Source organism: Coregonus lavaretus (genome assembly GCF_964263955.1).
Source record: "Coregonus lavaretus genome assembly, chromosome: 11".
Classification (NCBI taxonomy): domain Eukaryota; kingdom Metazoa; phylum Chordata; class Actinopteri; order Salmoniformes; family Salmonidae; genus Coregonus; species Coregonus lavaretus.
Genome location: NC_139998.1, coordinates 28,296,484 through 28,307,796, shown reverse-complemented (window position 1 = coordinate 28,307,796; position 11,313 = coordinate 28,296,484). Strand labels below are relative to the sequence as shown.

The 11,313-nt window shown below is 52.2% G+C and overlaps 1 protein-coding gene across 1 annotated transcript in view; it reads left to right on the top strand.

Annotated features, from left to right (window-relative positions):
- Positions 1-421: 421 nt before the first annotated feature.
- The window catches only part of LOC311137502 (protein piccolo-like), a gene marked incomplete at both ends in the record, with an annotated part of 57,511 nt that continues 46,619 nt past the window's right edge, over positions 422-11,313 (top strand). The window contains 7 exons of the mRNA XM_084172032.1: positions 422-724; positions 981-5,507; positions 5,628-7,542; positions 7,980-8,575; positions 8,735-9,802; positions 9,969-10,234; positions 10,413-11,196. Coding sequence (XP_084028158.1) covers positions 422-724; positions 981-5,507; positions 5,628-7,542; positions 7,980-8,575; positions 8,735-9,802; positions 9,969-10,234; positions 10,413-11,196 — 9,459 coding nt within the window. The remainder of the gene's footprint in view (positions 725-980; positions 5,508-5,627; positions 7,543-7,979; positions 8,576-8,734; positions 9,803-9,968; positions 10,235-10,412; positions 11,197-11,313) is intronic.

The window sequence follows — 11,313 nt, the reverse complement described above, 5'->3', positions numbered from 1 at the left end:
ACAGCTCACTAAGACTGGTGCCCAGCCCACACCACAGCCAACTAAGACTGGTGCCCAGCCCACACCACAGCCTGCAGCCACTTCCACCAAGACTGAGCCCCAGGCTCCAGCAGCAACCACAACCAAGGCCAAGGCTGTTCCTCTCACATCAGAGCCCATTCCACCCACACCAACAACTGCCCTTGCACAAAAGGAGCTGGAGCCAAAGGTGGAAGTCCCAGAGGCTGAAGCTCCCAAGGCAGTCGCCAAGGCTGAGGCTCCAAAGACAGAAGTTCTCAAGTTGAAGATCGCCAAGGCAGAGGCACCAAATATTTTTCCTACAACTGAGCTGCCCAAACCTGTACCACCTAAATCTGAACCACCCAAGACTGAGGCTCCAGCAGTAGCTGCTCATGTTGTCTCTGTCTCAGTAACTGATGCCATGACTGCTCTTGCTCCGCTATCCACCACAGTTTCTACTGCCATTGCTGTCACTCCAGCCACTGTGGAGAAGAAGCCAGAGGCTAAATCTCAACCAGCAGAGCTACCTAAACCAGCAGAGGAGAAGGTTGAGAAGCCACTGAAGCAACAGGAACCACTACCTGTCACAGTGGCTGAGAGGGTAACTCCACAACCAGACCCAACAGCTGATACTATCAAGGAAGTGGCCACTCCATTGGCTGGAAAGGTGGATGATGTCCTTCCTGAACCTCAGCAGATTCTCACTGAGAAGGACACTGTGGAGGCAAGTCTTTGTTCAACAGTTTGAATCAATGTATTGTTGTTTGTATTTGTTGTTAACATTATTCCTATCATCTTTAGTCAAGATTGTGATTCCATACAAATATAGATTGCTACCATAGTTGTTAACTGTTCACACAGATATAATTTGCTCCAGCAGACATAAACAAAAATAGACAGCAAAGTGTGTAAGACATATGTTTTTATTGATCTATGCATAGGACAAGCACATGTCTTCTGATGCTTTTTTTCATTTTCAGGAGGGGAAAGAGTCAACTGCAGCCTCCCACCTAGTGGACCAGGTAGTAGTTGAGGTACAGTCCAGCCCAACCAGTCCATTTGAGGCTGACACCAAGACTGAGGACCATAGTAACAAGTCCCAGGATGGACCAGATATACTTCCCATCTCACAGGGCTCTTACACCTCCGAGGAGGAGCTGAAGGAGGTGCAGACAGTCAGAAAGGAAGAGGTGAATGGGGAGATGAGGCATCTGAATTACGTGCCGATGGAGGAGAGCAGTGGAAGCGAACCCTCTCCCTCGCCCCAGCTCCAGAGACGGAGGTTAAGTGCGGTAGCGGTCAGCACGGCAGCGTCGTCCAGCAGCGAGGACTACAAAGCAGACAGCCCAGCAGTCAGCCCAGACTCATCTGTGGATGAGGAGGAGTTCATCCGCAGGCAGATCATGGGAATGACAGGAGAGGAGGAGATGTCTCTCTCAGAGGAGGAAAAAGAGGAGAAAGAGTGCAGAGAGGAGGAGACCAAGGAGGCCGAGGTGGATAACACATCAGGCAAATCCAAACCTCTGCTAAAGAAAGGCAGTATGGATAATGAAGACAGCCCAGCCAGGAGACCATCTCTTCCAGGATCTGAGGCTAAAACCACTGTAGATAGTACTGAACTCACTGAGCTCACCACTGTGTTTAAGAAAGCCATGACGCGGCAGAGAACAAAGAGCACGGACAATGGGGATGCTGAGGTGGAGAGCATCACAGAGTCTCTGGAGGACAAGTCCAAAGGTGAGGGGTCATCCAGTGTCCAGGTGTCCAGCTTCACCCCTGGAACCTCCCCCACCTCAGCCTCTTCTCTGGAGGAGGACAGCGACAGCAGCCCCAGTCACAAGAGGAGTGGGGAGGGGAAACAGCACCGCAAGGCCAAGCACAGGCAGGCTGGCCAGTCCCTCCCCACCATCAAGGACTCGTCAGAGGAGGAGGAGGAGCTCAGGGAAGAGGAAGATCACCTCAGGGAGCAGGAGAAACAGAAGGAATCGGACCAGCAGCAGGGGAAGAGGAGCTCTAAGAAGTCCAAGAGGGATAAAGATGAACTACGGACTCAGAGGAAATGGGATCACCCTGTAACCTCGCTCAGTAACCTGTCTCCTTTTGAAAATGCCTCGCCCACTGAGGAGGTGAGGCAGGCTAGAGAGATGGAAGTGCTTCAGAAAACCTCAGGCTCTGACTATTCTCCTAGCATGGAGTCTGATTCAGAGGCGTTTCACACAGAGGCCAAGATAGCTGTTCCAAAAGGACAGAAGTTCAGTACTGCAAAGCCACTAAAGAGTGCAGAGGAGGCATATGAGGAGATGCTTCAGAAAGCTAGATCTCTTAAAGGAGAGACAGAGCAAGTCCCTGAGATAGAGCCACTCTACGGAGGCATGGCCATAGAGGACTACCTCTATGAGTCCCTAGTGGAGGAGCCTGAAGCTAAACGTAGTTCAGCCCAACCGGAGCAGCCCAGTAAAGACCATGCTAAAGAACCAGGGAAGAAAGGTTTAAGGTCTCCTGAAGAGGTATATGAGGAGATGATGCAGAAAAAGAAGGAACTGATGTTGATAGAGCAGGAGTTTCAGAGGGCTCAGTCAGCTATGGACACTCCAAATCCAGAGATACATGTGACTGCACCATCCAGTGCTGCAGCTAAGAGCTGCAAAGTTGGTGAGGCAGAGGGAGAGAAGCCTATGTTAGATGCTGATTCTACCTACGTTAAGAAAAAGAAACGTCCTGCTCCACCACGGCCCTCTGAACCTCCTAAACGGCCTGAGGTCAATGTTGCAAAGCCAACAGTTCCTCAGGATATGACTATGAGGAGGGCTCTTTTCCCCATACCGGACTTGAAAATCACCCAGTGTTCCTCTGGAGAGGATGAGACGGACGATAGTATAATAGAGGAGTATGGAGTGGGAGTGTCCTCTGATATTACCCCTAGTGATGAGTCTGAGACTAAAGAACAGGTAGAGTCCACTCCAGTTTCAGAGCATACACCAATAACAGAGGCAGCTGAGATTGAACCGATCACTGTAGTGTTTGAGGTTCCCCAGGCGAAAGTTACTCCAGCTCCTGCCTCTGCCGCTGAAACAGTTCTAGCCACCAGTACAACTACCACACCATCACCAATCTCTCCAGTATCACCGCCCACCTCACCAGCGACTCCAGACTCAAGTCTAGCCTCCAATGCTACGTCCTCCTCCTCTTTCCAAGCTCCAAGTCCTCTCTCCTCCGACTCTACTCCAGTGTCCATTCCAACACCAGAACTGGCCAAAGCAGCAGCTCCCTTCGCAGCCCAGCCCCCTGCTGATATCTCCCCTCCTTCTATTGCACCCATTATGTCTTTTTCTCCAACCACAGTTTTGGTCACAATTCCAGATGTGGTGGCAGATCCAACCCAAGCACCAACACCAGCTACAACTACAGTCCATGCTAGTGCTCCACCAGCCCAACCCCAAGTCCCTGCCTCAGCCCCAGCCCCTGCCTCAGTGGTGGTGCAGATACCTGATCCAGTTGTAGTCCAAATGCCAGACCTGGTTACATCTCCATCCCAGATGTCTGCTCAGGGTCCACCTTCTGTGCAGGTCAGAGCACCAACTCCAGTACCAAGCCCAGTACCTTCTGAACCCCCATCTCCAGTCCCAGCTGCTCCCAGTGCAGTGCCAACTCCAGGTCCAGTCTCTGCTCCAACTCCAGCCCCAGCTCCAGTTGTAGTCCAAATGCCAGACCTGATTACCATCACCTCGCCAGTTTCATCCCAAGCCCCACCACCTGTGTCAGCCTCGGCTACTGCCCAAGCTACAGTGGTGCATTCAGTCCCTGTCCAGACTGCTGCCCCACCTCCAACCCCAGTAGTAGTCCCAGCCGTAGGGACACGCCGAATCCAGAGACAAGCCTCCACCAAAAAAGCCCCACCTCCTCCTCCTCCTCGGTCTACATCAGTCTCCCTGCCCCAGACCTCAGCAGAGCCTACCTCTATCAGGGCCATCCATAATGTCTCCCCAACCATGACCACCACTATAGCCATGGGAGCAGCTCTGCCTGTCCAGCCCATACAGTCTGTGGTGGTGGATGTACAGCCGCGAGTGGAGGACGTCCGGCCAGAAGGGGTTGCTGGCTCTCAGGTCATGATGACCCCAACCAGACAGGGGCATGTGGTCATCATAGTCCCCAATGTGGAGAACATGTTGGTGCTCAGCCAGATGACACAAGACCTTGTGGCAAACTCAGTGGCAATAACTACCACCTCTGCTGTGGTTGAAGGCAGTAGTCAGATAGCAGCAAGGCCTGTGGTTGTCAGTGTTGCTCCTTTTTATACTGCTCCCTCTGTTCCTGCTGTACCCAGCTCAGACACATATATACCTGTGGCAGATACCCCACCACGTCCTTTGCCCCCTCCACCACCCCCTGCCACTTTACTAAAGCCAGCTGTTTATCCCAAAAAGCCTTCAGTTTCCATCCCATCTTCAGTCCCAACAACAGTGCTGGTCTCAGCTGCTTTGACAATGGCACAGGCAACTGTAACAACCGCAGGCTCCAGTCCAGTACACAAGGCCTCTGCACCCCCTCCAGTCCCCCCCAAGCCTGTGTCCATCCCTGCAGGGCTGGTGTTCAGCCACCGACCAGGGGAGAGCGTCAAACCTCCAGTGGTTCCCACCGCCAGCCACACACTTCCCAGGACCAGAGAAGTGGTTCCGAAAGCCAGCTTAGCACAGCCATTCACATCCACAACACTGCCCAGGACCAGAGAACCTCCCAATGCCCTGTCTCTGAGTCTGACCACCCCAGTGGAGTCCAAGATGAGTGCTACCTCACCCAGGTCCCCTCTTTCTCCAAGGAATGCCAAGTGTCTGGAGACATATGTTGTGATAACTCTGCCCTCAGAGCCTGGCACACCTACAGATGGTATCACTGTCCAAGCCCCCATCAGAAGAGGGTCCATCCACTCCTCTAAGCAGACAGGCCCAGGGGTTAGGACCACACCGTCAGAACAGCAGTCACCCATTGAGCCCTTCTCAGCCCAGGCCACTGTCAGGAGAGCATCAGTTCCCTCATTGAGGCAGCCGCCACCACCAACAGCAGCAATAGTACCAGTCGAAGTAGCAGCACCCCTAGAGGGAGTCACTGTTCAATCAACAGCAAGGGGGCCTTCCATACCATCAGCTATGCAGCCTCCATACGGTATATCTGAGATGGTGACAGTTTCAGCAGGGTCGGAGATGCCTATTCAGGTACTCAATGTCCCAGCTCCAATCAAGAAACCGTATATACCTCCAACAGCCAAGCCACCGCAGACAGTGTCTGAGGTTATCACAATGCCATTAGAGCCACATGTTCCTGTAGAAGTGTCTGCAACTCAAGCCTCTGGTAGAAGGGCATCAATACCCGCTGTACCTCAATATGTGGCTGAAGTAATGGCTTTACCAGCAGAGCAGGACATACCTACAGAGGTGGTTTCAACTGAGGCCACGTGTGGAAGAGCAACAATACCATCAGAAATGCAGCAACCACAAACCATGGCAGAGGTATCAGCAATGCCCTTAGAAGCTATACCCTTGACCATGCATCAGTCACCATCACTAATAGAGGTCGTTTTCAGAGCATCAGTACCATTAGAAATGCAGCAACCACAAACCATGGCAGAGGTAATGCCGTTACAGCAGGAAATACCTACTGAAGCTATGGCCACCCGAGTCCATGTAGAAGCTACACCCTCAACCATGCATCAGTCACCATCTCTGATAGAGGTGGTTTCAACTGAGGATATCTATAGAAGAGCATCAATACCATTAGAAATGCAGCAACCACAAACCATGGCAGAGGTAATGCCATTACAGCAGGAGATACCGTCAATACGATCAGCTGCACCACAATCACAAGCAGTGGCCGAAGTGATGACTTTGCCTTCAGAGTATGAAATCCCTACGGAGGTTATAACAACTGAGGCCACTACCACTAGAAGGACATCCATATCCTCTGTAGCACAACAACCATACACATTTGCTGAAGTAATCACTTACCCATCAGAATATGAAACACCCATCCAGGTGGTTACAACTGAGGCTATTTCCACTACAAGAAGAGCGTCTATAACCATGCAGCAGCTTCTAACTATGGCCCAGGTTATCACAATGCCTGCAGAGACAGAGGTACCTCTAGAGGCATATGCTGCCCAAGTCCCATACAGGAGAGGATCCATCCCCTCAGCAGTGCAACCACCACAGGAAATATCAGAGTTCCTGAGTTACTCATCAGAGTATGATACCCCCCTGGAGGTCATTACAACTGAAGCCTACACCAGGAGAATGTCAGTTCCCTCTTGCCAGGAGATTCCCCAGACTGTCTCCATGGCTCCAGTCACCATCACCAGGAAGTTCCACCAGGAGTCGATAGAGAGCCAGGAAATCTGTGGGCCTGAGAAGGTGGTGTCCAGCCTGAGCCACGTGTACTCCTCCTCTATCTCCACCTCAGCCCAGCCCCCGGAGAGCCTTCCCAGCCTGGTCACTCAGGTGGTCACCACCGAGGTTCAGAGAACCACTGTGTCTGTGGTCCATGAGAGGCTGCCTCAGGTTCCTGCGTCAGACGCAGTGGCCATCCCTATCCAGCCAGAACTGGCTAAAGTCCAGCCCTCTCCCAAACAGAACGGGAAGATCTATTCCGGTGATGCCATTGACCTCCGCACCATTAAGGCTGGTGTAAAGATGACCGATTCAGGGATGGACTTGACGCCTCAGGAATCGAGTCGCCAGTCCGTCTGTAGCAACTCTAGTGGCCGACATACGGCAGTGCAGCCAGAGATAGTGAACCTGAGTGCTGAGATCACCCCTTCCACCACGCTGTCTGTTGTCACTGATAGCATCACTATCGTCACCTGTTCAGCCACCATTGCCTCCTACACCGAGCCAGCAGAAAAGCCTCTAGATCTGCAGGGTTATGTTGCTTCTATGCCTCTCCCTCTCACCACATACAAACCATTCGAGCCTCTGGCACAGATAGTATACAGGCGGGTAGATTCTCCGCCTATCGTCAGTAGGGTGACAGACAAAGAGACACCAATCAACCTGTCCTATGGAGCCTCCACAGTAGATAGCAGGCTTCCAGTGACCATAGCCCCAGTTATCAGCAATGGGGGGACCATGCTCTCAGAGCTGACAGGGGCCGTGGACCTGTCCACCTCAAGACCCCTTAGGGCCATGGTGGCTCTGTCCGGCACCAGCCCTGTTGTGGTGACCACTGTCGTGGACGATGATGGGATGCCCATAGATCTGACAGCTGGGAGAAATGTGTGCTGTGACGTCATCTACAAGCTACCCTTCACAGGGAGCTGTAGGACCCAGCCACCGGTTATTAGCCAGCCTGACAACCACTTCGGCTACAGAGACGACAACTACCAGTATGATCATGCTGGGGTCTATGGCATCAAGGTCTTGAACGGCAAGGCCATGTCTGAGACCAACCTGGCTGATGCAGGACACTTCCTCTATAATGGAAAGACTGGATATGACTATAACGTAGCCTCGGACAGTGCAATAGACCTGACAGCTGCTAAAATATCCACAGGTTGGTATGATAGAAATACAGCACCTTTGCTAGGTTTTGTGTTCTTTTCAACTTTTTACCTGCTTGAATTTGATTTCTGAATGGAAACCTATTTCTCTGAACATTGTTTTACCTCATTGTTTGTTTTCCATTATGATTTTAATGAGCATTTACTGTACTTTTGCATGATTTATGAAATTATCTTGATTTCCATCAATGTTCTGTTCCTTTTGTCTTTTCTTTCTTTTTACACAGATGCATGCGAATGCCTGCGTGTTCTTCCACAATATTTTGGCTTTGCATCGTGCTAGCTGGACAGACTGGAGATACTTGCATGCTTAGTGCTATGATCTCCCAAAATCAAATCTGCATGGCCTTTATTTTGTACAGAACATTTATATACTGTATGATGTTTTAATCATTGACTTAAACCTACATTTCTGGACCCATCATGACAGGTGAAGCTCTAGACTACACTAGTAAAGCTGCTGGGGCGTATACTGGGATATCCACTGCTCCATATTCTCAGGTCCCTGCTTATAGTGTCCTTAGATCCTCAGACGGAATGGTATACTCCTCCATAGCAGCCCCTGTTCCTTCTACATATGCCATTACCACTCAGCCAGGGTCCATCTTTAGCACCACAATACCCCCTACCACCACCCTCCAGGAGCAGCCAGCCCCAGTTCCATACCCCTACGGCTTCATCCCCACCACCGACCCTGGCCACCAGATCATCAGCCTGGACACTGGCCTGCCCAAGGACCTGCTGCCCAACACTCTGACTGACATCATGACTGGCTTCCCTGCCCTGTACTCTGACCAGACCCTGGAGGCAATCGCAGCCTCTCTGGAGGCCCTGGCCTCGTCGCCCATGTTCCCCGACCTGGGCGACAGCAAGATCACCCAGTATCAGATGGAGAGGGAGTTCTTGCAGCTGGAGAAGCTGAAGCAACTGTGTCTGGCAGAGGAGCTGGAGTGGGAGAGGCAGGAGATCCAACGCTACCGCGAGCAGGAGCAGATCATGGTGCAGAGGGAGCTGGAGGAGCTACAGGTATGAATGTGTGTGTATATGTCTCCTGTGCTAATGTATGGTGTCGTGGTCACTGTTCAAGCTCACTGTCTTTAATGTGTTTGTAATCTGTTACTGTAAGCACATGGACAATTGGCTGGACAACTATGTTATTCTAATCTAATCTATTCTATTCTACAGGCTCTGAAACAGAAGCTGTTAATGCAACAGGAAGAGGAGCACCAGGCGCACCTTGTAGCACAGCAGGAGACCTACAACCAGCAGAGGGAACAGCTAGAGCAGATCCAACAGCTCCAGGTGCAGCTACAGCACCAGCTAGAGGAGCACTACGGTACCATAGGATCTTCAGACAACCTGCTAGAGGCACAGTATGCAGGGGTGGGGGATAACGGTCAATACTGGCCTGTTAGGGATGAGTCCACCACCTCATCCACTGTCACCCAGCTAATGGGTGGGGTGCAGTATGTGACCAGTGAGGGTCAGAGAGAGGGTGGAGGTCAGGACCAGCTGCAGCTCAGTAGGAAACAGCCAGCAGGGTCTAAGCAGCCTGGTGACCAGGGGTATGGTACAGGGGTGGTAGGGAAGAGGATAGTGGACAGTGGGGTCCAGACAGACGATGAGGACTCAGTAGACAGGACATATGTGGGGAGGAGGAAGAGGAACAACAGGAGGGGTGTAGACAGCAGTGTTCAGACTGATGATGAGGAGGACCAGGAGGATGAGTGGGACATGCCAACCAGGTCACGGCGGCGCTCCCGCTCCAGCAAGCACAGCGGCGAGGGAAAACACGGTGGCGCTAAGGTCTCCAGCATCGCCATCCAGACTGTGGCAGAGATCTCTGTCCAGACCGACCACTCTGGGAGCATCAAATGCCCCGGCATCCAGATCGACACTAAGGTGGAGATCATCAAACACATCTCAGCCCCAGAGAACTCTCAGAGAGGAGGCAGCCTCAGCTGCCAGACAGACACGGACCCCAGGCGCCACTCGCCCGTAGAGGTGGGCTACAGCGCCTACCTGAAGGCAGACCTTGCCCCCAAGTCCCCCAAGGTGCTTTACTCTCCCGTGTCCCCCCTGTCCCCGAGTAAGGCCATGGAGGGAGGGCAGAAGAGGCTGACCACTGACCCATCCAGGTTTTCCTCCGGCCCTAGGATGCTGAAGCCTGGAAAGAAGTCTCTGCCTGACACCAAGTCTCTCAGCCCCACCACCGAGGACAGGATAGGCTACCACTACTCAAACAGCTACTCTGTAAGTCACTGTAGTAAGAATACTGGTAACATAAGATAGTGTTAAATATGACCACATTAAAGTGGGCATAGTTAAACACATGAATTGCATGCTGTTTACATTTTTGTCGAAAATACACCTGGCAATAATCTGATCTCTTATCTTATTGCTTTTTCTTCTGTCCTAGGGCCAGGGCTCTCCATCAGGCACTGGAAAGAAGGTGAAGAGGACCCTTCCCAACCCTCCCCCGGAGGATGACCCTCTGACTGGCCCGTCAGGCTACAGCACCAACTCAGCGCGCCGACGGCTCGGCCGTCACACCACCATGGCCCGGGCCAAGATCCTGCAGGACATCGACAAGGAGCTGGATCTGGTGGAGAGAGAGTCATCCAAGCTCCGCAGGAAACAGGCCGAGCTAGACGAGGAGGAGAAGGAGATTGATGCCAAGCTGAGGTAATTTATTAACTTAACCATTTGTGAACCAGGCAAGTCAATATAGAACCAGTTCTGATTTACAATACAATAACATGCTTTAGATGAGTACAACACTTTGGTGTGTATGAAGTGATTCCACATTTTTAGCACTTGGAAATCACCATATAAATCCAATCCCATCTTCTCCTTCTAACAGGTACCTGGAGATGGGCATCAACCGTCGTAAGGATGCCCTGCTGCAGGAGAGGGAGAAGAGGGAGAGGGCCTACCTGCAGGGTGTGGCTGAGGAGAGAGACTACATGTCGGACAGTGAGGTCAGCAACATCAGGGAGACCAGAGGGAGCAGCCACGGCCTGGAGAGACCCAGGACAGCTCCCCAGTCAGAGTTCGACCAGTTCATTCCCCCTCAAACTGAGGCTGACTCCCAGTACTCCACTCTGACCAGTCCCTACTCCCACTACGCCCAGTATATCCCCCAGACCCAGGCCACCAGCCACTACCCCCAGCAGACCCTGTACCAGCAGCACCCCTACCAGAGTCAGTCAGTCTACTCCTCTGTGCCCAGCCTGTCCTACCCCCAGGCCTCCCACTCCCACCAGCAGACCCAGTCCTCAGGCTACCAGTCCAAGAACACCACCAACTACGAGGTGATCCGGAACCAGCCTATGATCATCGTACCCTCCTCCAGCGAGGGGGGGTATGGCGTGGGGAAGTACGGCAGCCTGGAACTGAGGATGGGCCTGGAGGAGAGGAGCATGGCCTCCAGCCCCATGTCTAGTATATCTGCTGAGTCTTTCTACGCTGACATCGACCACCACAATGCCAGGAACTATGTTCTGATAGAGGACATAGAGCAGCTGACTAAAGGCTCTACAGTGCTGGGCTCTGCAGGGCTGGGCTCAGGGTTCAGTCTGCCTGTTAAGGACCTGTCTAAGGCTGACAGGCTGCTCCGGGCTGCTGAGGCCAGGCGCACTGCAGAGGTAACTGATATTTAAACAGTAGATGTTCTTCTGTGGCATGTGGGTTTTGTTACATATTGTATGTCACTGTATTTTGCTCAGTTTTTTTTTAAATCTGTATTTTGCTATACCGCATTT